General features: G+C 45.7%; 1 protein-coding gene across 1 annotated transcript in view; it reads right to left on the bottom strand.

Moving 5' to 3' along the window:
• NUB1 (negative regulator of ubiquitin like proteins 1) overlaps positions 1 to 26,799 on the bottom strand; it is a 100,644-nt gene that overhangs the window by 54,409 nt on the left and 19,436 nt on the right. The window contains exons 6-7 of the mRNA XM_075315419.1: positions 7,071 to 7,265; positions 4,565 to 4,653 (exon numbers count right to left, since the gene is read on the bottom strand). Coding sequence (XP_075171534.1) covers positions 4,565 to 4,653; positions 7,071 to 7,265 — 284 coding nt within the window. The remainder of the gene's footprint in view (positions 1 to 4,564; positions 4,654 to 7,070; positions 7,266 to 26,799) is intronic.

Raw genomic sequence — 26,799 nt, 5'->3', positions numbered from 1 at the left:
TAAAGTATTATATCTTGCTTACTAAGGGGTACTTTGCACGCTGCGACATCGCTAGCCGTTTGTAGCGATGCCGAGCGTGATAGTCCCCGCCCCCGTCGCAGATGCGATATCTTGTGATAGCTGCCGTAGCGAACATTATCGCTACGGCAGCTTCACATGGACTTACCTGCCCTGCGATGTCGCTCTGGCCCTTCCTAAGGGGGCGGGTCGTGCGGCGTCACAGCGACATCACATGTCAGGCCAATAGAAGCGGAGGGGCGGAGATGAACGGGACGTAAACATCCCGCCCACCTCCTTCCTTCCTCATTGCAGGCAGGACACAGGTAAGGTCATGTTCCTCGCTCCTGCGGCTTCATACACAGCGATATGTGCTGCCGGAGGAACAACATCGTACTGTCGCTGCAGCGAAATTATGGAAATGACCGACACTACACAGATCACCGATTTTCGACACTTTTGTGATTGTTTATCGGTGCTTCTAGGCTTTACACATTGCGACGTCGTTACCGGCGCCGGATGTGCGTCACTTTCGATTTGACCCCGACGCAATCGCAGTAGCGATGTCGCAACATGAAAAGTACCCCTAAGTGTCTGAACAAGTTTTACACAAACAGCTTAAAGGGAACCTGTCACCAGATTTTTACCTATTAAACTAAAAGTCTCCCCTTCTGCAGCTCCCGGGCTGCATTCTATGAAGGTGCACCTTGGCCCTGACTCCCCTTCCAGATCCCAAAAATAACTTTATAAAACCTGGCCGTTAGGTATGCTAATTACCTTGGTTGGCCAGATGGGCAGGCTCATTTTCTGCTCCTTTATCCCCCTCCTGCCGCTGATCGCCGTCCTCCTTTCTTGATTGACGGGATGACGCCCTCCATCATCCTCCTCGCCGCATTTTTAAATCTCGCGCCTGTGCAGTTAGGTCGGCTCGCGCAGGCACAGTTCACTCTGCCATATCGTGGCCAGAGCAGAAAACAGCTGCCCTCGCTCGCACCGGTGAGCTAAATGCGCAGGCGCGAGATTATGGGCGGGTACGAGCATGGCGCTGGTGAGGCCGGCGCTGTGCATGACCTCACCAGCGCCATGCTCGTACCCGCCCATAATCTCGCGCCTGCGCATTTAGCTCACCGGCGTGAGCAGACCTAACGGCACAGGCGAGAGATTTGAAAATGCAACGAGGAGGATGATGGAGGGCGTCATCCCGTAAATCAAGGAAGGAGGATGGCGATCAGCAGCAGGAGGTGATAAAGGAGCCCGCCCATCTGGCCAACTAAGGTAATTAGCATACCTAACGGCCAAGTTTTCTAAAGTTATTTTTGGGGTCTGGAAGGGGAGTCAGGGCCAAGGTGCACCTTCATAGAATGCAGCCCAGGAGCTGCACAAGGTGATTCTTTTAGTTTAATAGGTAAAAATCTGGTGACAGGTTCCCTTTAATCCGCACAAAGGCTTTCTCAAGTCTTTTTACTGAGCGTTCTTGCCCTGTGCATGGTCTCAGATTCCTCATGCATCAGCCCACCTACGATATTCCTCCATACACTCATGTGGCATACGCTGAAATCAAGTTGCTCACAAGATCTTGCGGATGTACAATCATGGCCAAGTGTGTTGGCACCCATTTAATTGTTCCGGAAAATGAAGAACCGTTTTTTCGTTTCATAAGAGACAGCAGATTATAAAGACACACCCAAAATTTAGAGGAGGAAAATAGGAAAAAATAATTTTTAATGTTAAAATGAGGGTCCGTCTTATAATCCTAGTGCAGTGATAGCGAACCTATGGCACGCGTGCCGGACTGGGCACGCAGAGCCCTTTGTGCTGGCAAGCGCGCTGTCACCACACTGAGCCACTTTGAACTGCCGATGTGATCGCGCCGGCAATTCAAAGTGGTGTTTAGCAGAGGAGACATTTCTCCTCCCTCTGACACGCCTCCTCTCCTGGGCTGCAAGCCTGTTGCCTAGGAGACGGCGGAGCGTCAGTAGGCGGCGCCGGCGTCTTGTGGCCGCGCGGTGGAGCGAGTGCTAAAAGGTGAAGTTTATTTTTATTTTTAAGCTGTGTGCGGCTGTGCCAAGGTGTGGGGGGCACAAAGCCAGCACGGGGCAAACATGGGAGCACGGGGCAAACATGGGAGCACGGGGCAAACATGGGAGCACGGGGCAAACAGACAGAGCACGGGGCAAACAGACAGAGCACGGGGCATACAGACAGAGCACGGGGCATACAGACAGAGCACGGGGCATACAGACAGAGCACGGGGCATACAGACAGAGCACGGGGCATACAGACAGAGCACGGGGCATACAGACAGAGCACGGGGCATACAGACAGAGCACGGGGCAAACATGGCTGCAAGGATGGGGGAAATGTGCAAAGATGGAGAGAAACGTGCAAAGGTGGGGGAAACATGGCTGCAAGGATGGGGGGGAAACATGGCTGCAAGGATGGGGGGGAAACATGGCTGCAAGGATGGGGGGGAAACATGGCTGCAAGGATGGGGGGGAAACATGGCTGCAAGGATGGGGGGGAAACATGGCTGCAAGGATGGGGGGGAAACATGGCTGCAAGGATGGGGGGGGAAACATGGCTGCAAGGATAGGGGGGAAACATGACTGCAAGGATGGGGGGGAAACATGACTGCAAGGATGGGGGGGGGAAACATGACTGCAAGGATGGGGGGGGAAACATGACTGCAAGGATGGGGGGGGGAAACATGACTGCAAGGATGGGGGGGAAACATGACTGCAAGGATGGGGGGGGGGGAAACATGACTGCAAGGATGGGGGGGAAACATGACTGCAAGGATGGGGGGGAAACATGACTGCAAGGATGGGGGGGAAACATGACTGCAAGGATGGGGGGGAAACATGACTGCAAGGATGGGGGGGAAACATGACTGCAAGGATGGAGGGAAACATGACTGCAAGGATGGGGGGAAACAAGCCAGGATGGGGTACATTTAGCAGGAAGGGGAACATGCCAGGAAGGGGTACATTTACCAGAATGGGGGGGGGGGGGGAACATGAAAGGATGGGGGGAAACATGCCAGGATAGGGGGAACATGAACATACCAGGATGAGGAAAAATGCCAGGACGGGGTACATTTACCAGGAAAGGGGACATTTACCAGGATAAGGGAACATGCCTGGATGAGGTACATTTACCAGGATGGGGTCATTTAACAGCATGGTGGAACATGCCAGGATGGGATACATTTACAATGATGGGGTACATTTACCAGGATGGGGAATATGCTGGGATGGGGTACATTTACCAGGATGGGGCCATGGTGTGGACAAATATACCAGAATGTAGGAAATATATCTCAGGATGGGGGACATGTTTACCAGGAAGCGGCAGGAAGGGGAACAGAACTACAGAATGAAGGGGGAGGGGAGCAACTCTTACATCTTTATGGGATTTCAAGATGTTCAGACTTTGAAATGTAGATGTGGATTATAGGGCGACATCTGATTGCATTCCAGGCTAAAATCTCTGTCTAATATGCTGCCATTTTTTCCAGAAAGATCAATCCAACTGCTGTGTCTGGAAAGGGCAGTAGCAGGGGCTCAGCTTCAATGTGTGGTAAGCACGCATGAGCGTGATGCCCCCTGCTGAAGAGACGAGAAGACAGCAAAAGGTAAGGTTAAAATTAATTACTTACATAATAGGATTGGTTGGCACTTCGGGAAAAAAAATGGATTTAGGGCTACAGTTTGGGCACTCGGCCTGTAAAAGGTTTGCCATGACTATCTTAGTGCATCTTAATCCGAATGCTCACCATGGGGGGGTAGTGGCAGTAGTGGAGCGGCTCAGGAAGCTCACAGAAGGCAGGGGCGATGCTGCAGGATCAGAGGAGGGGGTGTTTCGGATCAGGAGGGTCAGCGATACTGCAGTGTTAGGGGTGTCGCGGCATCGGGGGCGCCATTGATCTGCCGGCGGGCTGTCGCAGCGGCAAGTGCCATTAATCTGTCGGCAGTCTGCACGGGTGACACTGCAGTGGAGCGATTCAGGAGGGTCATAGAACGGAGGGTCACAAGATGGGGTGTCTCGGCAGTGGGTGCCATTGAGCTGACTATGAGCTACAATGAATCGCCAGCAGTTGACAAGATGGACTTCAAGGAAATGGCTGCGGAGGCAGCGCAGACCTAAGTCCATCGCATCAATCATGGGCAATTCAATGGAGTTCGCACTCAAGACACGAAGTCCTGTGACCCTCCAGAGTCGCTCCACTGCAGCGACACCCCCGCAGATCAATGGCGCCTGTTGCTACTCCTCCAAGCCCGTCCTGTGAACCTGCCCCAACACCGCCGCCCCGGAAAGCCATATCTGATTACCCACATATACATGTATATCAAAATATACATATATACCAAAACGTGTATAATTGCAATAATTTTCAGGGAGAAATTATTCAATTTATCTTCTGCAACAATTTCAAGGGTGACAACACTTTCATCCATGACTGTATTACAAAAGGAACAACTGAGACCAAATTAAAAAAAAGTAAATATTTTTATTTATATTGTGTTAGTCTGTGCAGTGCCCTTTTGGGGTTGAAGGTTGACCTTACCTTTTTTGCGGCTTTAGGCATATTGATGGAATGTCCAGTTTGGTCTGCAATCTCCACATACGGCATCCTATCTGGATCGGAGCTCTCCCCTGTTGAAAACATCAAATTAGTTAAATCATTTCACGAACCATGATTTAATTTGTAGTCACAACCTGTATTATAAAAGTGTTTAGTGATAAGGAAGGCAGAGACAGTAATAACCAGTCTCTGCCTTCTCTATGGGAACTCTGCCTTTGTCAGACAGGTGGCTCCCCGCTCCTGCACAAGCATAGGCAGCTGTTCTGCTATACACTGAAGTTTTAGAACGTTACTGCAGAGTAGATCGAAGACCACCCAGACATTTTTCGTCTATGGTCGGAACGGGAGTAGTTAACATGAAACCTCATTTAAACACCATGTTCAACATAAATAAAATGTATTGTTTTTCTCTTTCTTTAGAAAATCAGATGTTCCCTAAAATCCACTGACAATTCCTTTACGGAATGGAATAAACATACTAAGAAGGAAAAAAACTGAGCCAACAATTACTGAAAAATTCAAGTTGACTCCAGGAACACGTTTAATACGAGCCTTTCCCAGCAGAACATGGTGTTGTCCACTTACAAGTTTGGTTACTTTGTGCCCTATGAATCTAAACAACTTACTAACAAGCACATGATAAACTGTATGAAAACTTGTCTACATTATCCAGACTCAATTTATCATAATAAAAGAAAAATCTGGAAGAAATAGTGAATACTGAATACCTGCCCTAAGTTTGTGTGTATTTTGTATCGGTCCTAAAATGACTTGCAATGTGTTCCGGCTACTTATTTTCTTGATAAGTGAAAGCCAGTATTAATGTGGAGTTGTCACCAGATTTCACAATACAAGCCTCAGGAACGATTAAATAGACTAGATGGACCAGATGAAGCTAGTATATTTACTTTGAAATCAATGTTAGAACGACAATATAATCCTTAAAGCACCACTTATTTTGATGTTTTTTACAATTTAAAACAATGAAATACGCATGCAAAAAAACCCCATAAAAACCGGGAGTTTTTGCACTGCGTTTTTCCAGCTTAGGCTATGTTCACACGCGGCATCTTTTTTGCCAGTGCATCTTGAGTGCATTTTAAAATGCACCAAAAAAAGCATGAAAAACGCAATGCGTTTTTCCCATGTTTTTGATGCATTTTTACAGCATTTTGCCCAATGCGTTTTTTAAAGTCAACTCTATTGACTGGAAGGCTCAAAAACGCAGTAAAAATGCAAAAAGAATTGACATGCTGCATCTTGAAAAACGCAGCCAAGATGCAGCCAACAAAAGATGCCCAGTATGGACAGCAAAATTGAAATCTCATAGACTTTGTTGGGGGACGGAAATGCATGCAAAAGATGCAGTGTGTGAACTTGGCCTAAGAGATGCAGAAACTTCTACAACCAAATACTCAAAGTGTGTACTTGTATATATGTGTTGAGTAGTTGGTTGCAGAAATTTCTGCACCATTCCTGCATCTCTTGGCACGAAAAACACGTGTTTTATATGTTTTTCATTACTTTCAATGGTGAAAAATGCTGAGAGAATTGACATGCTGCAGATTATTTTCTGCACCAAATCTGCAAGGATAAAAAAAAAACTCAACATGTGCACAACACTTCAGGATTTTCATAGCCTTTCCTTGCATAAGGATGTGCTGCTAGTTTTTTGACTAAACTGCACAAAAAAAAAAAAATGCATTGTGTGATTGTGTGAATACAGCCAAGCGAGCTTTACACACAGCGACATCGCTAGCGATGTCGCTGGTGAAAGCACCCACCCCCGTCGGTTATGCATCACAGGCAAATCACTGCCCGTGGCGCACATTGCTAACACCCATCACCCAGACTTACCTGCCTAGCGACGTTGCTGTGGCCGGCGATCCGCCTCCTTTCTAAGGGGGCGGTACGTTTGACGTCACAGAGGCATCACTCAGGGGGCGGGTCGTGCGGCGTCACACGGCAGGCGTCCAATAGAAGCGGAGATGAGCGGGCTGAACATCCTGCCTACCTCCTTCCTTTCTCATTGCAGGCGGCCGCAGGTAAGATGATGTTCCTCGTTCCTGGGGTGTCACACGTAGCGATGTGTGCTGCCGCAGGAACGACGAACAACCTGCGTCCTGCAACAGCAACGATAATCGGGATTAGAACAACGCGTCAACGATAAGGTGAGTATTTTTGATCGGTAATGGTCGTTCCTGCGTTTCACACGCAACAACGTTGCTAACGAGGCCAGATGTGCGTCACGAATTCCGTGACCCCCAATGACATCTCGTTAGTGAGGTCGTTGCGTGTAAAGCCCGCTTTAGCATCAACTTAAAAAACACCAACATACATATCTGCAGCCCTGATATTGAAAACTGTCCCATCCCATTTTTGAACCAAGTCAAGGGATGGGTGTCCTTTTTTGGCCCAATTTGGTAAGACACTCACAGATGAGTACGTATGGTAAAACTGTCATTATCTAAATAAGACAGAACTCTACCTCTCTCTGCAAGAATCTCCAATCCTTTCCTTGTGCGCATCATCTTTTTCTTCACACTCTCCTCCTTTTGTGCCTCCTGTTCTCGCTCCTTTTCTTCATTGTGCACACGTTTCCTGGCTTCTTCCTCAGTGTAGCTGAGCTCGAGGACTAAAATCTTGACATTGTGGCAAACACCTTGTTCTTGAAGAGTTTTATCTGAAGGATAAAAGGAAAAAAAAAAAGAAGAAGTTGAATTTAATTTACTAAAAATTAAAAAATCTTGTCTTTCCAAAAATTCAGGATATCACTTGATCATTGTACGCTGAATCCCACTGACCTGTCCTATGGAAACCCCCCCCCCCCCAAACCCTCAAATGTGCCAAATGTTCTGTAAAAGTTTTTACAATTCTTAATATGGTGTGCATAAAAAAAAGGAAAGCAATATAGTAAGTTTTCCTAGGATTCACTGGTATAGTACAAAGAATATAGACTGATGTATAACGGATATGCTGAGAGTCTGCTGTATAAATTACATAGGACACACAGAGACTGCTGTATACATCACATAAAATACACTGAGACTACTTAATACATTTGCATTGAGCACAGCTGCACCCATCCAATTGGATTCGGGCCAGGACTCTGCATATCGCATACTTGCAGGCATGTGACCCCCGTTTCCGGCTCTCACACCGGCAAATCCTCCCACTTTAGAGCAGACAACACCTTTAATTTCTAAAGTTGCCCAAATTACACGTTTAATAAATAGAAAGAAAAAAAAATACATGGCTGCCAGAAAATAATTTGGGGACTGTTTCTTTTCAGGACAAAGTGACATTTTTATTAGTACCATATTTTTTTCCTTTTACACACCTTTGGATCACTGGAACATTTTTCATTTGTTTATGATAAACACGTTTTTTGTTTAAATATATAATTGAGATATAGATTATATATATATATATATATATATATATATATATATATATATATATATATATATATATATATACATAGATAGGGAGGGAGTGAGATATATAGAGATATATACATATAAGCTAAACATTTTTGATGGGGAAAAAAAAAAAAATTCATGCCTTATTTTGATTTTTTTATTTTACATTTTATCCCTTTCTTGTAGCTAATAGTTTTACAATTAGCATAGTAATTTTGGCCAACAACTTTTAGTAATGTCTCCCATCTTGTTATGTGCCCATCCTAGTCCCCATTCTGTATTAATGAGCCCATCCTAGTCGCCATCCTGTAGTAATGAGCCCATCCTAGTCCCCATCCTGTAGTAATGAGCCCATCCTAGTCCCCATTCTGTAGTAATGAGCCCATCCTAGTCCCCATCCTGTAGTAATGAGCCCATCCTAGTCCCCATCCTGTAGTAATGGGCCCATCCTAGTCCCCATCCTGTAGTAATGGGCCCATCCTAGTCCCCATCCTGTAGAAAGGTGCCCATCCTAGTCCCCATCCTGTAGTAATGTGCCCATCTTAGTCCCCATCCTGTAGTAATGTGCCCATCCTAGTCCCCATCCTGTAGTAATGGGCCCATCCTAGTCCCCATGCTGTAGTAATGGGCCCATCCTAGTGCCCATCCTGTAGTAATGTGCCCATCCTAGTCCCCATCCTGTAGTAATGTGCCTATCCTGGTCCCCTTGTAGTAATGTGCCCATCCTTGTCCCCATCTTCTAGTAATGTGCCCATCTTTGTCACAATCCTGTAGTAATGTTCCCATCCTGGTCCCCTTCTTGTAGTAATGTTCCCATCCTTGTCCCTATGCTGTAGTATTGTTCCCATCCTGTAGTAATGTGCTCATCCTTGTCCCCATCCTGTAGTAATGTGCTCATCCTTGTCCCCATCCTGTAGTAATGTCCCCATACTATAGTAATGTGTCTATCCTATAGTAATGTGCCCATCCTTGTCCCCATCCTATAGTAATGTGCCTAGCCTTGTCCCATCATTGTCCCCTTTTACTAATCTGCCCATGCAGGTCCTCTTCTTGTAGTAATGTGCCCTTTCCTGGTCCTCTTCTTGTAATAATGTCCCATACCGATTCACTATTGTGCTGTACTTCACATAAACAAAAAAAAAAAAAAAAAAAACAACAACACACCATTCTTCTCACCTGTCCCCTATTTCCTCAGCTGCCTCTTCTCTGCTTCTTGCAGCCTGCAGGCCCATGCCCCCGTTGACTATCGCGGCTGGTGTAGGAGCCTCAGCCACTGTCAGCGCTTTATTTCAGATGAGCGTTTTGCCGGCGCTCTGCGCGCAGAGTCAAGCTCTCTCTGCAAATGTTTTACAATGCAGCCGCCCGCCAATCAGAGGCAAGCAGGTGGCTGGCAGCTTCCATTAGAGGAGTGGTTGTGCACAGAGAGCTTGTCTCTGTGTGCACAGCGCGGCAAAACGCTCATCTGAAATAAAGCGCTGACAGTGGCTACAGCCCCTGCACCGGCTGCGATAGTGAATGGGGGCACAGGCCTGCGAGCCGCAAGAAGCAGCCTGAGGGGCCACATGTGGGCCCACATGTTTGAGATCTCTGATCTAATGTGCATGGCTACCATTAAAATTGGTGGAGTTGGGGTGCTTGCAATTTTTTAGCTCTAAACATCACTTAAAACCTCCGATTCATCCTTGACAGTAATGTTTTAAATGACTTTTCTGTTCTGCTGGTATTCATTGCTAATTTTTTGCACTGAATTCTTCAAAATGCGGTTTGCTGAATGTTGCACAAAATCAATATTTTTGGCTTTTTTTGCCTTCTTAGATCAAAAACTTTAAAATGTTGCAGCTTGTCTTCAACTTTGCAAAAATGAAATGAAACGAAACATTTTTTTTGTACTTCACAATATGATGTATTTCGCTGAAACAAACCTACAATGTCAGAAGGGGAAGAAAAAAAAAAAAAAACTAAAAAAACAGGCAAAACCAAGTAAAGTTAACTTAAAAGAGTGGTTCACCCATATTTTTTATTGTCTAGTTCGATATTATATTGAGAAGCAATGTTTCTCTCAAATACCTTGTGTTGGCAATAGTGCCTGTGAGAGGTGCTATTGCGGACCGCTGTTCCTTGCTCCGGTGACGTCACATATGCTCCCTACTCCCTCACAGCACAGCGCATCTCCTGCTTGCAGCGTTCTGCTGTGAGGGAGGGAGCAGATGGGCTGTGACAAGCGGTGAAACATCGCTCATAGCTCAGCGAGTCAGGAAGAATGCAGCCGGCTGCACGGATGTGATGTGTGCAGCACTTGACGTGACGTCACCGGAGCAGGGGAACAGCGGTCTGCAATAGCGCCTCTCACAGGCACGATTGCCAACACAAGGTATTTGAGAGAAACATTGCTTCTCAATATAATATCGAACTAGACAATAAAAAATATGGGTGAACCACCCTTTAAAAAAGGTGCAAATTAGAAAAGGAGTAAGGTACAGACATAAAAATCACTATTATAAAAAAAAAAGCCAGAAAGCCTGATGGATCGGGTCTCCAGATTTATCGTTGCTTTGGCCTACCACAAACTGGACTGCCAATGGTTTCTAGTTCCCAGAACAAGACTCCGCTGATTCCCATCAATAAAATATAAATGAATTATACGAACTTCATACCATGTGCATTTAAGACATACTGACAATGATAATGGAAAACACTATTTATCTTCCCGAAAATTAGTAACAGATCTTATTTGCTCAACCAGCGACCTGCAAGTCTGTTTTTAATAGTAAACTTTTAAAGAATGGTAAGTGCTTAATAATCGGAGTGTCTCCGTCACTACATCAGCCTCCCTGGCCCGAAACGCTAATTAAAAAGCATGCCAGAAATGCCAGCGAGGCTTATTCTTATGAGATGAAAGTAATCTGTTAGTTTGCTAAGTAAACTAATAAACAGACATATTAGCTAAATATTTATTTACACAAATCATGTGAATCCAGATGTCTAAACTATATGTTAAAAAGAGATTATCTAGTTCCCACACCCACCCAAAAAACACACTACAAAAAAGAGCCATCCGTACTGCAAAGCAAGGAAAAATAACGCCACAGTACTGACCTCTCTGCCTTTCTGATCCTGTGCGGACACTCAAGGAGTCCTTGTGATCTGTGTAGAAGCGGTCAGTAAGTGACATCTTCCTTCGCTGAATGGTGATGCCAGTAAAATATGGCACGTGGCTGCTGCGGCGGCGTATTGGCTGCAGCAGTCACATGCAGACGTCACCTCCACTTCAAAAACATCTCTAGAATTCGAACTTTTCCTACCATTGACTCTGCAAAAACTCTATCGCTCTTATTTATGCTCACCTAGATTACTGTAATTCTCTAATAATTGGTCTCCCTGTTACTAAACTCTCCAATCCATTCTGAATGCAGCAGCCAGGATCATTTCCCTCTCCAACCACTTCACTGATTCCTCTGCTCTGTGCCAGTCATTGCACTGGTTGCCCATCCATTACAGAGTCAAATATAAACTTATCACTCTCACCCACAAAGCTCTCCACAGTCCGCACCGCCCTACATCTCCTCCCTCATCTCTGTCTATCACCCCAATCGTATCCTCCGTTCTGCTAACGACCTAAGGCTATGTGCGCACGTTGCGTAAAAACATGCAGTTACGCTGCGCTTTGTAGCGCAGCGTAACTGCATGCGTCCTGCGGCCCCTGCACAGTCTATGGAGATTGTGCAGGGGCCGTGCGCACGTGGCGTCTAAGAGCGCAGCGCTTCGGCTACTGCCGAAGCACTGCGCAAAAAGAAGTGACATGTCACTTCTTTCCTGCGCTTTGCCGGCAGCTCCTGCTCTGTCTATGGCAGGAGCTGCAGGCAGAGCGCATGGAATCGGCGCTCACTACGGACATTTCTGCAGCGATCTAAAGCGCACATGTGCTCTTCAGATCGCTGCAGAAATTTCTGCAGGGCTTGTACGCAACGTGCGCACATAGCCTAAGACTGACATCCTGAATAATTCCAACCTCCCACTCTAGTCTTCAAGATTTCTCACGAGCTGCGCCTATGCTCTGGAACACACTATGAAGAATAATTAATTCCTAACATCCACACCTTTAAGAGGGCCCTAGAAACGCATTTCTTTAGACTAGCCTATCACATCACCTAACTATTCCCATCTGCTCATCCTATTTCCTCAATCCTAATTCCTATTTCCTCCTAATTGCCTTTGTAAACCCTTATTCTTCCTACTTATGCACACTATACGCCGGTGGATTGTGTCATTCACGGTCCTGGTCGGTGAGGCCTGAAGTTTGAGGTATGTTTAGTTAATCTGACCGAGTCAGACTTTGTTGGCGGTATATATTGGTTTTTGTTAGGGTTGTCATTTGGTATATGTGGACACGCCCCTGTCTATAGTTAACTGGATGAGGAATTAGCAACTGCGGGGTCCGATAAACCGGATGTGACCTCGCAATGTGCCACATTTTTGTTTCCCCATCCGACTAAGGTTTATGTGTTCCTGTGTGGAACACAGTAGTCAGGGATCATGTGACCGGTAATGACCTCAGACGCCGGTTTAGGATGTAAGCTAATTGGATGAGGGATTAACACGTGCGGGGTCCGATAAACCGGATATGACCTCGCGCTGTGCCACCATATACTTTCTCCCCATCCAATTTATGCTTATGCGTTCCAGAGTGTAACACTATAGTCTGGGATCATGTGACCGGAAATGATCTCAGACGCCGGATATGACCGTGCGCTGTGCTACCACATACTTTCTCCCCATCCAATTTATGCTTATGCGTTCCACAGTGGAACACAATAGTCTGGGATCATGTGACCGGAAATGATCTCAGACGCCGTTCTCATGAAGGCTAATGGAGGGACAACATGGTATTTTTCCACCTACACAGCTGAAGGTAATTATGATCTCTAAATGGGTATAAACTGATGGGAGGATTCAGTGTCCATGCATCACCGTTTACCTGCACACATAGGCTTTATCCTTTTGATCCCTGCTACTGCAGGTTGATCAACTTTTTGGTCCCTGCCACTGCAGGTTGATCACTTTTCCTTGGTCTCCCCTAAGGAGCTCTATTTATCTAGAGGGAAACGCGTCGGGAGAACATTTCTTGGTTTAATTGCATGGTTGCGGGCCAGACAGCTCACTTGGGTGCTGCCCTTGTCAGGGCGGAAGTACAATCACGGGGCATGACAGGGGTTTTTGTTTATCCATCTCCCGGCGCCTTCTCCTGATTCTTCTGGCTTGTGATCAACCTTGGATCGGTGTGTCAACTTACCCCTGAAAACATCTGGGTGAGATTATTCCTAATTGTTGCCAAACGGCATATTTTTACTGCATCAATGAATTATTGATTTTATTGTGATATTTATTAAATGTTAAGTTTTAGTCCCTGCTTTAGCTTTTGTTAATTGGACTATTGGGCATCATCTGTCTGTTTGTCAGACCTTGCTGTCACAAAATGTACATCTAATTCCTATCCCTTGTATCTTCTGGTTGCATTGCTCTTCATGTACTTTTTTACACTTTCTATCTGTACTTGTATAAATTCTGGCTGGTGACTGGTCCATGCGGCTGGATTTGAAGCCCCCATTATTTTGATGGCTGCACCATATATAACAAGCTTTTTTTTCCCCAATTTACCTTTTGTGCCTCCCCTATTTCCTCATAGACTATATGCTTATGAGCACGGCCCTCACTCCTCTTGGTATCTGTTGTATTTTGTTATTTCTGTAATGTCGCATATTGTCTGTACAAGTCCCCTCTGAATTGTAAAGCGCTGCAGAATATGTTGTCGCTATATAAATAAAAAAAAAAGATTTTTATTGGAAACAAAGACCAGGAGGGTCAATGGAGCGCGTGTGCAGAATCAGAAGAGGAAAGTACGAATTCTTCATGGTTTCTCTTTTGCGGCTACTTGTGCCTCATGTGTTGTAGTCAAGGTTTTCTCTGGAAAATCCCCCCAAAAAAGGGAATCAAATGAAACCCTAACATGGCCAATGAGTATAATGGGGTAAACTGAGACCAAATATAAAGACGTTGTCAGCTTTGTCCATCTACAGAAGGTAGCGGGCCATCTTGTAATCACGGATTAGGACACTCAATGATTACATCTTTACTGCAACAAGTGTTATAATCGTAGAAATACAAAGGACTTTATTAATAGACAGTAACAACGGCTTCTCTAAAAATCAATCCTGATGTCTTCCCTCCATGGCACTGTTTACACAAGCCTGAATGCTCCAGACCAGCAAACTGTAAAAACCTCTGCTTTTAGGGCTCTTTTCCACTTGCGCACCGCTTCCAATGCTAGAGTATTGGAAGCGATATGCTAATGACCCTCTACTGCGGATGTCACTGTGATGTGATCTTATCACAAGAGCGGAGAAGATGGAGGGAACACTTTCTCGCCATCTCCTCCGCTGTCTGTTTCTGCGTGCACTGCACTGCAGTTGGATGACATGTGAGTGCAGTGCGATGTTTCACACGCTCCCATAGGCTTGTATGGGGGTGCGTGAACTGATTTTTTTTTTATTGGATTGCACTCGCACATGAAAATCGCAGGTGGAAAAGAACCCATATAGAGATGGTCACTAGAGATGAGTGGACCCATGGTCGGTTCGGAGGGTTCTGCTGGACTTTAGATAAAGTTCGGTTTGAGACCCGGACTTAATATGAACCCCAATGGAAGTCACTAATTGGATATTTCGGGTCTCCGCCCACATGCAGCCAGCCATAACCAGTAAACATTTTCGGGAGAAGGTGGGAGGGGATTTTGCCAATTTCTTTTGGGCGCACACTACATTTGATCACGCCGTTCAAAAACGTGAAGCGGCTTGCACTGGGCTGAGCACCAAGGGTACACGAGCACAGTGATGTTCGCGTGAGTAGTTTGCGTATGTAAAGTTCCTAAACAAAACAAGTCTGTTTGGTACGAACACCGAACCTCGGGTGCATTCATCTCGTGGTCACACTTGCTGATGAACAATTAATAAATAATATTTCATTAGTACTGCCTAGCCTTCTTAATTCCTATAGAATCTGTAAGGGTGTACTTAATTATTCGCACACTGCTTCTGTATTTTGGCCTATCTTTTGTTAAATAATTACACAATGTAGTTTGGTTATTGCCATGTGTTGCTCATCTAAGGTTGTATTGACTTCATTTTAAGACCTTCTAGAGGCCAGATGTTTTTTAACTATGTCCCAATTTGAAAAACAATAGAACTCAGAGGAAGTACTTGGTGTAGGAAAATGCGTTAGAGAGGGTCAGAGAGAAAGTTAAAAAGAATGAAAGAGTTAAACAGAGAGAGAAAGGGGAGGTAAAAGGTAGATCATGATGTGGGGAGGGCATCTAACTCTTCAGAGAGGGCAGATCCCATAAACTGTAAATCACAGGACTGCAGAAGAGATATGAAAAAAAGAATACACAGGAGTCTGCAGGGGAAGAAACTGAAAAACAAAAAAAGTATTTGAGTAAAGAGAGTGAACACTCACTGCAGACTCCTCAGAGGTTTAAAGGGAATCTGTCACCAGGTATTTCCCCTATAAGCTGTGGCCACGGCCAGTAGGCTCTTATATACAGCATTCTAGAATACTGTATATAAGAGCCCAGGCCGCTCGGTAGAATGTAAAATCACTTTTATAATACTCACCTATGGAGCGGTCCGGTCCGACGGGTTTCGCTGCTCTTTGGTCTGGCGCCTCCTCTCTGCGGTCATCTCTTTCCTTCTTCTGAGGCCCGTGTGCATGACGCGTCCTACATCATCCACACACGCCGGCATTAAGGTCCTGCGCAGCCGCACTTTGATCTTCCTTGCTTACGGCAGATCAAGGTATTTCCGCAGGCGATATGTAACCTTTCCTTGCCCCTGCGCATTACAGTACTTTGATCTGCCCTAAGCAGGGGATATCAAAGTGCACCTACGCAGGACAACAACGCCAACCTGGGCTGGATAGAAGGAGGAAGGAGATGGCAGCAGAGAGGAGGCACTGGACCGGAGAGCAGCGACACCTATTGGACTGGACCATCCCCCTAGGTGAGTATTATACTAGTGTTTTTTTTACGTTATACAGAGTGGCCTGGTATTCTAGAATGGTGTATATAAGAGACCACTGGTGGTGGCCGCAGCTTATAGTCGCCAAATCTGGTGACAGGTTCCCTTTAAGGGGTAAAAATCACACATCATCTGGTAATTACAAGGGAGGGAAATCCCTCAAACCATAGGGAGAAAGCAGTCCAGGAATGAAGCTTTGCTAGTACATGAGAACTTATGAAGGCGGCAGCATTCTGCACACAGACCACACAACCAGCATGTTCTACTGAAGGGAACATTCTCACTTCACACTTGGTAAAGGCTCTAAATAGGAGCAGGTTACAAATAGGAGAAATAATAAAGGAGAAAAAAACAATTAAGGCTGCTTTCACACATCCGGTTTTTCCTGTGCGGCACAATCCGGCGCTTTGCAGAAAAAAAGCAACCATTTTTTTTTTTTGCCGCCGGTTGCGTTTTTTTTGCATACTTACATTAGTGCCGTATTGTGCCGCATGTGCTTGCGTTCCGTCCGGTTTTTGCTGCATGCGGCAGATTTAGCCGATGCGGCGGCCGGATAGAACGTTGCCTGGCACGTTTTTTTGTCCGGCAAAAAAACCCGCATTGCGCCGCATCCGGCCGATGCAGCACGATTTGCAATGCAATGCAAACACCGCATCCGGCCGCCGCATGCATTTTTTTCCACTGCGCATGCTCAGTAGCCTGCCGCAAGCGGCAAAAAACGGACGGGCCGCATGTAAAAAACGTATGCAAAGGATGCGGTTTTGTCGCTGCATCCGTTGCATAGGTTTTACAGCCGGATTGGCCGGCTCTGCTAAAACTGGAGGTGTGAAAGCAGCCTAAGAAAGAAAACACCTGAAAAATGGCCTTGGATGTGCTGCGTTTAGTAGCATCTGTCCAGGCAGAAGGCGATGTGTGATACCACGCTGCCTAAGCTGCTGTTTTGATTGATTTTATGCCTAAAAGCAGCATCATATGGCACTGTCGATTACACACCTATGTTGACAAAATGCAACGTGATCCATCTCTGGAACTACCAGAACATTTTAACCATTTGATAATACATTTGTAATACATAGATGGACTATGTCAGATTACTTCTCTAATCCTCTATCCTAATCTAATCATAGATTTATGACATGAATATGCAAAAGCTGAAAATGTCAAGAGAACATATTGTGGCTCAGAGTTGGCAATAAGAACCCATTGTCACAGGTTTGACAACGAATGAATGTGTGTATGAGACTCATCATCATTATGTGGAGTTGGATCACATTGTAAAGTGTTACAGGCTGACGACAACAAGTCACAGAGAACAACGCCAAACAACGGGGTGATGTGCAACACACAGCGGGGGTCTGGAAGGCTCTTATTAAAAACTGAAATAAAAATTTTAGTTTGAACAGAGCTGTCAAGTAACAAAACACAGACAGATTATGGGAAAAATGTGAAAATGGATCCCCCCCCAAAAAATGATTACTCTAAACTGCAATTGCGTTTCAGTTAGCAATAATGCAAAGAGGACCACGTATTGGAGGATAAATAGGGTAAAAAAAAACAAACACCAAACCGCAGTGATATGCAAGGAACAGACCCAAAAGAGATAAAAAAAGCTAAGGATAAGCATAATGGACATGTAGAGGAGCCGAATGCGCCTCATTAACGTCAGGCACGGATCATCTATACACAAATGGATTGGAAACACGTTTACTGGCCTATTTACACAGCCTGACGAAACCCAATGGGAACAAACAGATTCTTATTAAAAGAGAACCAACCAGCAGGATATTCATATGTAAAGTAAAGCCAGTGCTATACTGGCTCTAGGATGGTGAATGTAAGCATAGCTTTTATTCTGAGATTGGAGGTTTTATTTCAGAAAAATGTGCAAGTAAAGTTCCAGCAATGCACTGCTATTTGATTGACAGATGCAACAGGAAGGGATTATGTAAGTCGGGTCTTGCTGTCTATTCCCGCCCCTGTTTGTCTGCCTGCGCCAGAATGAACGTCTATGTCAGCGACAGGGGGAGGAAGGCCAGGTAGGTAGGCTGGGATTGGAATAAAGAGCAATACCCGACCCACATATTTCAACCCTTGTTGCACCCGTCAAATAGCAGTGCATTACTGGAGCTTTATTTGCTTTCTGAAATAAAATCAGGAGCAGGGAGCTGGCACTGACAGCTGAGAGCGGCGGACGCTGGTAACGAAGGTAAATATCGGGTAACCAAGGGAAGGGCTTCTTGGTTACCCGATGTTTACCGTGGTTACCAGCGTCCGCAGAAGCCGGCTCCCTGCTCACTGCACATTCAGTTGTTGCTCTCTCGCTGTCACACACAGCGATCTGTGCTTCACAGCGGGACAGCAACAACTAAAAAATGGTCCAGGACATTCAGCAACAACCAGCGACCTCACAGCAGGGGCCAGGTTGTTGCTGGATGTCACACACAGCAACATCGCTAGCAAGTTGTGCCTCAATAGCGATGTTGCTAGCGATGTTGCTTAGTGTGACGGTACCTTTAGGTGGAGGGAAGGGCAAACTAGGCAATTGCCCAAGGCCATATGTCTAAAAAGGGCCCCACACAGGATTGGCCGACACCTATAACCCTATTGATATGCACAGCATGTTAACACAATCAAAGTCTGAAGTTCCCTGCTCTACTGCAATCCATTCTGTAGCCAGCAGATCGGTTTGAGCCTGTGGCTTACAGAACGGCAGGAGCACACACAAGATGTCAGCGTCCCAATGCAGATGATGCGGTGACGTCACTGCGTGTCTCTCCCCACACTGGAACACTGACTGGGCTGGTGAACACTCTAGCATCAGGCTTAAGGTGGTGTCACACACAGCGACGACGACAACGACGTCGCTGCTACGTCACCATTTTCTGTGACGTAGCAGCGACGTCCTGTCGCTGTGTGTGACATCCAGCAACGAGCTGGCCCCTGCTGTGAGGTCGCCGCTCGTTGCTGAATGTCCTGCTTCATTTTTTGCTCGTCGCTCTCCCGCTGTGAAGCGCACATCACTGTGTGTGACAGCGAGAGAGCGACGAACTGAAGCGAGCAGGGAGCAGGAGCCGGCTTCTGCGGTAAGCTGTAACCACGGTAAACATCAGGTAACCAAGAAGCCCTTTCCTTGGTTACCCGATATTTACATTAGTTACTAGCACCGCCGCTCTCACGCTGCCAGTGCCGACTCCCTGCACACGTAGCTGGAGTACACATCGGGTTAATTACCCGATGTGTACTCCAGCTACGTGAGCAGGGAGCCGGCACTGGCAGTGTGAGAGCACACCGCTTAGCGCTGGCTCCCTGCACACGTAGCCGGAGTACACATCGGGTAGTTAACCCGATGTGTACCCTGGCTAGGAGAGCAGGGAGCCAGTGCTAAGCGTGTGCGCTGGTAACCAAAGTAAATATCGGGTAATGGTTACCCAATATTTACCTTAGTTACCAAGTGCAGCATGGCTTCCACAGCGACGCGTGTCGTTATGATCGCTGCTGCGTCGCTGTGTTTCACACCTAAGCAGCGATCATAACAGCGACTTACTAGGTCGCTGTTGCGTCACAGAAAATGGTGACGTAACAGCGACGTCGTTGTCGCTGTCGCTATGTGTGAACCCAGCTTAAGATGAGTATATAAGTGTTAAGATAAGAGCACCCTTTGACGTTTGTTGCGCAAAATTGGCTGGAATAGATAGGAGACACAGTGTCACATTTGCAGCACTCCTAATGTGCCTAAATATTGAAAATCTCTCCGAAGTTACCCAATTTGGAAACTACACTCTCAAGGAAATTTATCTAGATATTTGGGGAGCACCTTGAACCCACAGATTTTCCACAGAATTTTATGAAGTAGAGCTGTTAAAATAAAAAAAAAAAATATATATATTTTCTTCACCGCCCAAAATTTTGTTTGGACATAGCTGTGGTGTCAATATGCACACTGAACCAATAGATGAATTAATTGAGGGGTGTACTTTGTAAAATAGGGTCACTTATGGGGTACCTGCTTTTCTGGCGTATATGAGGCTCTGCCAATGTGATGGCATCCCCAAACCATTTAAGCTAAATCTGAACTCCATCTGTTTTCTGAAATGCAACATTTTTAGGGTAAAAAAAAAATCATTTTAACTTTTACCACTAAAATGTTCTTTTAACCCCAGATTTCCAACTTTCAAAAGGGGAATAAGTAAAAAAGGTCCCATAATGTGTTCCACAACTCATTCTTAAAGTTGCAATACCCCGCTTACAGTACGATTGTATAGTACTGTTTGGGTACACCGCAGGTCTCAGAAGGGAAGGAGCGAAATTTGACTTTTGAAGCACAGATTTTCCTAGAATAGCTTGCGGACTCCATTTGCAGAGCACCTACGTGCCAGAACAGCAGAATTCCTCCCCCACCCCAAGTGAGCACATTTTGGAAATGACACATCTTTGGAAATTCCTCTACTGGTGTAGTGACTGTTTTGTTTTTGGAAGACCCCCATGGTGTCAAATGCAGTGAATGTTGCAGAATTTAAAATTGCAAAAAAAATAATAAATAAATAAAAATGTCCTTGTAGTGCCCAGTACATTGTAGTGCCCATACATTATGCCCAGCTTGTGTTTCTGGAGACACACCCCGAAAATTTGGCCGGCTCTTCTCACTACAACAATGCCAAACATGTGGATATTAGAAAAAAACTGTGGAAAGAGAAGCGCAATAGGGTCTTACCCCGGTAGAATAGGGGGGTATAAAGAGGGGTTGGTACTCACCTATAGGGGTTGTGACAGTCATAAACGCCTATAAATCGTATGTATGTAACTCCACAGTCACGGCAGCGGTCCCCGGGTATGGCAGATAAAGGAGAGTAATAGAATCGGGTATCCAAGCCGCGCCAATGACAAGCCGATCATGAAATTAGGAGATTAATGTTGCTTTAATTATGCATAGGTCAACGCGTTTCGGAAGACACCGCTTCCTTTCTCAGGACAAGATGGCAAAGGACAACAAATCACTATTTGTTGCCCTTTGCCATCTTGTCCTGAGAAAGGAAGCGGTGTCTTCCGAAACGCGTTGACCTATGCATAATTAAAGCAACATTAATCTCCTAATTTCAAGATCGGCTAGTCATTGGCGCAGCTTGGATACCCGATTCTATTACTCTCCTTTATCAAACATGTGGACATTAACTGTGGTGTAGGCACATTGTGGAGTTCAGAAGGGAGGGGAGGCATTTGAATTTATTTGGAAATGCAGATTTTGCTGGATTTATTTTTTGGGGAGGGAGCAATAGCGCTTTTCCAGAGCCTTTGTGCTATCAGTAACAAGGAAGCCTCCTATATTTCCATTAACAGATGACAGACCTGAGTGGGGATTTGTTTGTTTTTTTTTTTTTTATGGGTTGAGTTGAATGCTATGTTGTAGCAATTTGGGTACAGAAGATTTCTAATCAGTTCACATTTTTCTGTGCGCTATACTGAGCGCTTACATCAGGGTTTCCATGTACATCTTCGAAATACGTGATTCATTCACTAATGAGGCAGAAGTTATACTTCATACTCTGTTTGGCCTCTGTTCAGCAGTGTCTGTCTTTTCAAAAGGTGCACAAAACGGTTGTTGACCACACTTTTTTGCACTTCTAAAAAGACGGGTAAAAAGATGGACACCTCCGGACCACAGGCCAGACAGGAGTTCAAAGTGACTCCCTCTACCTCTTTATAGTGAAGTTTACTTTGGAAATTTTGTCTGAATCATGTTTTGTTTTTTTTTATCAGAGATTTACAGATAATCCCAGGTGTAAGCGCTAGAGTGTAGACTGCAGGATTATTGTGTGCTGAGCCTAAAGGCCACGTCACACTAAGCAACATCGCTAGCAACATCACTGCTGAGGCACGACTTTTGTGACGTAGCAGCGATGTTGCTAGCGATGTTGCTGTGTGTGACATCCAGCAACAACCTGGCCCCTGCTGTGAGGTTGCTGGTTGTTGCTGAATGTCCTGGGCCATTTTTTAGTTGTTGCTGTCCCGCTGTGAAGCACAGATCGCTGTGTGTGACAGCAAGAGAGCAACAACTGAAGGTACAGGGAGCAGGAGCCGGCTTCTGCGGACGCTGGTAACCACGGTAAACATCGGGTAACCAAGAAGCCCTTACCTTGGTTACCCGATATTTACCTTCGTTACCAGCGTCCGCCGCTCTTAGCTGTCAGTGCCGGCTCCCTGCACACGTAGCCGGAGTACACATCGGGTAATTAACCCAATGTGTACTGTGGCTAGGAGTGCAGGGAACAGGGAGCCGGCACTGACAGCTGAGAGCGGCGGACGCTGGTAATGAAGGTAAATATCGGGTAACCAAGGTAAGGGCTTCTTGGTTACCCGATGTTTACCGTGGTTACCAGCGTCCACAGAAGCCGGCTCCCTGCTGTCTGCACACGTAACAGAGTACACATCGGGTAATTAACCCGATGTGTACTCTGGCTAGGTGTGCAGGGAGCCAGCGCTAAGCGGTGTGCGCTGGTAACCAAGGTAAATATCGGGTTGGGTACCCGATATTTACCTTAGTTACCAAGCACAGCATGCTTCCACGCGTCGCTGCTGGCTGGGGGCTGGTCACTGGTTGCTGGTGAGATCTGCCTGTTTGACAGCTCACCAGCAACCCGTGTAGCGACGCTCCCTTTACTGAAATCATTGGAAGGGAGAATAAACAAAATCAACAGCAGTTGAAGAATTGGCTTTATTTATTTTTTTACACCGTTCACCTTGCGGTATAAATCAGGGTGGCTTTATTTCTCATACTAGTACAATTACAGCGATACCAGGTTGTTATAGGTTTTTTAGGTTTGGTTACTATCACACAAAAAAAAGTTTGTTTTTTCTTTGTTTTTGTTTTTTTTTTTACAAAGTAAAGGTTTTTCGCATTATCAAATTTTTAAGGCTATAGATTTTTTTGTTTATTTTTCTGCCGCCAGTCATGTGAGGGCTTGTTCTTTGTGGGATGAGTTGGGGTCTTTATTGGTACCTTAAGCAGAGCTCCCGATGCCGATCATGCGTGCATAGCTCCTGTGCATGCGTGATTGCATGGACATAGTGGTACGCACAAGGTTGGGAAGTCACTGCAAAATAGGACGTACCGGTACATCCAAGGATATGAAAGAATTAAAAATTTGATTGTCGAATGTCCAAATAACATCAAATCTGCAAGCTCCTTCCTGGTCTATCAAAGATGATGGGGAGATGGCTATTAAAGTGAACCTGTCAGGTCCAATATGCACCCAGAACCATGAGCAGAACCTGGGCGTGCTAACATGCTAATGAATACGCAGTTTCACAGGATGATCTCACTCACCTCTCAGCCGCCATGGACACTATGAAGCCGGGTGTACGCGTCCTGGCTTTAAACTAAAGTAGTGCACATGACCCAAACTCCGAGGTCATCTGCACTGAGCCGAAATCCCCAGTCGGACGCCAGAGAGGTGAGAGATCATCCTGTGATGCTGCGTATCCATTAGCATGTTAGTACACCCATGTTGGCGTGCTAACATGCTAATAAGGGCGACTGGCCGGGAAACTAACGCCCAGGGGAAGAGTGCCCTTGCTCATTAGCATACGGTAAAAGCTCTTTAGTAATACTTTTTCTAACGATCTCTTTATCTATGCTAGTGTATACAGGGACGGTTAGGCAGGGATTAGCAATATGCACCAGGAACTGCTCGTGGTCCTGGGTGCATATTGTACCTGACCGGTTCCCTTTAAGGTAGCTAAGGAATGATGCAGAGTCCAGTTTATACCGTATTTCTCGGACTATAAAAGACACACCGAACCATAAGACGTACCCTGGTTTTAGAGGAGGAACATAAAATTTTAAGCAAAAAATGTGGTCATGACACACTGTTATGGGGCGAGGATCTGCTGCTAACACTGTTATGGGGGTCAAATCCGCAAATTCTCTACTAAAGGTACCCCATCCTGGTAATGCTCCTCCTGCCTTGTGTATTATCCCCAACCTTGTATAAATGTCCCCCATCCTGATAAATACTCCCATACTGATAAATACCATAATTCTGGTATGTGCTCCCATTCTGGTATATGACCCGCATCCTGTGGCACACATAAAAACGAACGTTTATACTCCCCTTTCCTCGCTCCACGCAGCATCGCTCGTCTTCCTGTCTGTCCCAGCAGCAGCGCCGCTGACCTCTATGGAGCTGTGCGAACAAGGATGATGTCATCGCTGTGCGCACCGCTCTCCACACACACACATCAGCAGAGCGGCAGACAGGAGGTCATCGCGATGCTGCAAGCAGCGGTGACCAGTGAGTATATTTATTCACTGCCCCCCGTGCTGATGATGATGATGATGATACACAGGGGGCAGTGAATACAGCCGCACATGATCACTCGAGGCTGTAGGAGCCAGGGATGATTGATCACGCAGGCCGGCTGTTTAGTATGCGCGCACCCCTCGCCCATCATCACGGCCACCTCTCAGCGCCGGCTTCAGGGCTGAGAGATGATGGGCGTTGGGATGCAGTGCATATGAAGGAGGCTAATGAGCGGGCCCTCGTGGTCATGGTAGGCGCTGCTACAGCCTGCTCCTGCCTCTGATGACCCGCTCGACGACCACCACACCCCCCTTCCCTGCAGCCATCGGACTATAAGACGAACCCCCCACTTTACCCCAAAAGTTTGGTGGAAAAAAGTGCGTCTTATAGTCCGAAAAATACAGTAAATCGCTGAGGTCAATAGGATTAACACTCAGGCTATGTGCCCACGTTGCGTGTTTACATGCAGTTACGCTGCGATCTGCTGCGCAGCGTAACTGCATGCGTCCTGCGTCCCCTGCACAGTCTATGGAGATTGTGCAGGGGCCGTGCGCACGTGGCGTTTTAGAGCGCAGCGCTTCAGCTACTGCCGAAGCGCTGCGTAAAAAGAAGTGACGTCACTTCTTCCGTGCGCTTTGCCGGCAGCTCCTGCTCTGTCTATGGGAGGAGCTGCAGGCAGAGCGCATGGAATCGGCTTCACTACGGACATTTCTGCAGCGATTTAAAGCGCACATGTGCTCTTCAGATCGCTGCAGAAATTTCTGCAGTGAACTGTACGCAACGTGCGCACATAGCCTTACAATCAGACATTTTTATTAATTCTTACAAATTGTTAAGACTACACAGTCCTGAAATGTGCAAGTAAATCATAGTGTTTCATGCCGTTAAACAAATAAATCATATTATTAGACTTTGTGCAAGAAATTTTAACAAACAGTTTAGAAATTTTTGGCATACATTAGGACTACCCCTGTCTATTAAGCCACACTCCGTGAATCATGTTCCTTGTCAGACAAGGCAAAGAAAATGTCTAAAACATATGACGCTCACTAAGTATTTGGGGATTTGCATCACAGCAGACCCTCAACAAATGTTTAGATTTGTATTAAACCTCACTGAGGAGCTCGTAGGAAAGAGACCTTAAGTCCTGGAATAACCCCCCTCGCTCCTTTAAAACATTCTTCCAAAAACAGACTTTTTTTTACTAAAATATGTAAAATATTGTACGGTATAATGGTAGGTATCGGCTAAGTCATACTCATTTGACTAGAACTAAGGAGGCAGAGGACACCGGTTTGCCTAACCTACCACGCTGCAACCATTGGAGACTTTATTGGATATATTGTATAATACGGAATCTAAACTTTGAGTAAAAATCAAACATGAACTTCCCACAACATTCTTCTACGGGGTTTTCTGGTGACCTTTAAATGTCAGTCTGGGGAAGATCAATGTATTCCCTACCTTATACATTATAGCTAGTACCTGGAGGGGGTTCACCAGACCCTTTTGTATGGCTAGTGTCCCGAAGCCTCTCACTCCTTTGGTTGGCAATGCCCCGTTCCTCCGCTCACTACACGAGTCTGCGTCAATGCTGCTTCCCTCATCACGGGGCTCCATACCCTGAATTCAAGAGGATACTGACCACACAGGTTGTACATCTTTGGAGACCATCCTAGAGGGTAGGAGGAGGGCACCCGGACATTGGTAGCAATCCTTTCAGCTTCCTAGTTATATCAACCCTCTATTTCCTCCTCTTACCTCCTTTGAGTGGTTATGCCTTCTCAGGAAACACCAACACATGCCAGATCTCTGATGTATAAGATAATAGTGTCGGGAGAGGCAAAGGAGAAAGGTCCCAATTTTATGAATCAATAGGATAAAGAACTGAGATATGACATCCCCCTTGAAAAGTGGACAAAATCCATTATTCTTAAATACAAGTGACTGTATCCAGCAGACTCCAGGAACTATAAGATATTGATTGACTCAGTGGTACAGGACGCCTGTTGGAGGACATAGAATATAATATCCTGCGGTTTCGGATGGCTGCTGGAGGTGATCGGGTGCAGCTGGGTCTATTCTACACATTTGGTGGAGCTGTCAAAAAATTAGGCCTGTCAGTAATGATATATTTTCTCTTTATAACCATTTACAAAACACCCAGATTGAGCCTTATCCACAGATCCATAGACAGGAGCTATGATCCTGGGATTTATTTTTGAAATCAAGAATGATCGGTTGACATATTTTGTAATAACTATCCACCGGTCTCCCTGCTTGCCAAAAAGGATAGGCTGGGTTGAGGGGTGAATGTGCTTTAACGATGAAAGGAACTTAGGGCATTTGATAACAGATCGGATTCTGTGTGGTTCGCTTATGGTTACTTTACCAATTAACTATCTAATAAAAGCACTTAGAGTGGTAAA

Source organism: Anomaloglossus baeobatrachus, chromosome 6 (assembly GCF_048569485.1).
Source record: "Anomaloglossus baeobatrachus isolate aAnoBae1 chromosome 6, aAnoBae1.hap1, whole genome shotgun sequence".
NCBI lineage: Eukaryota > Metazoa > Chordata > Amphibia > Anura > Aromobatidae > Anomaloglossus > Anomaloglossus baeobatrachus.
This window is presented reverse-complemented; position numbering and strand designations above follow the sequence as displayed.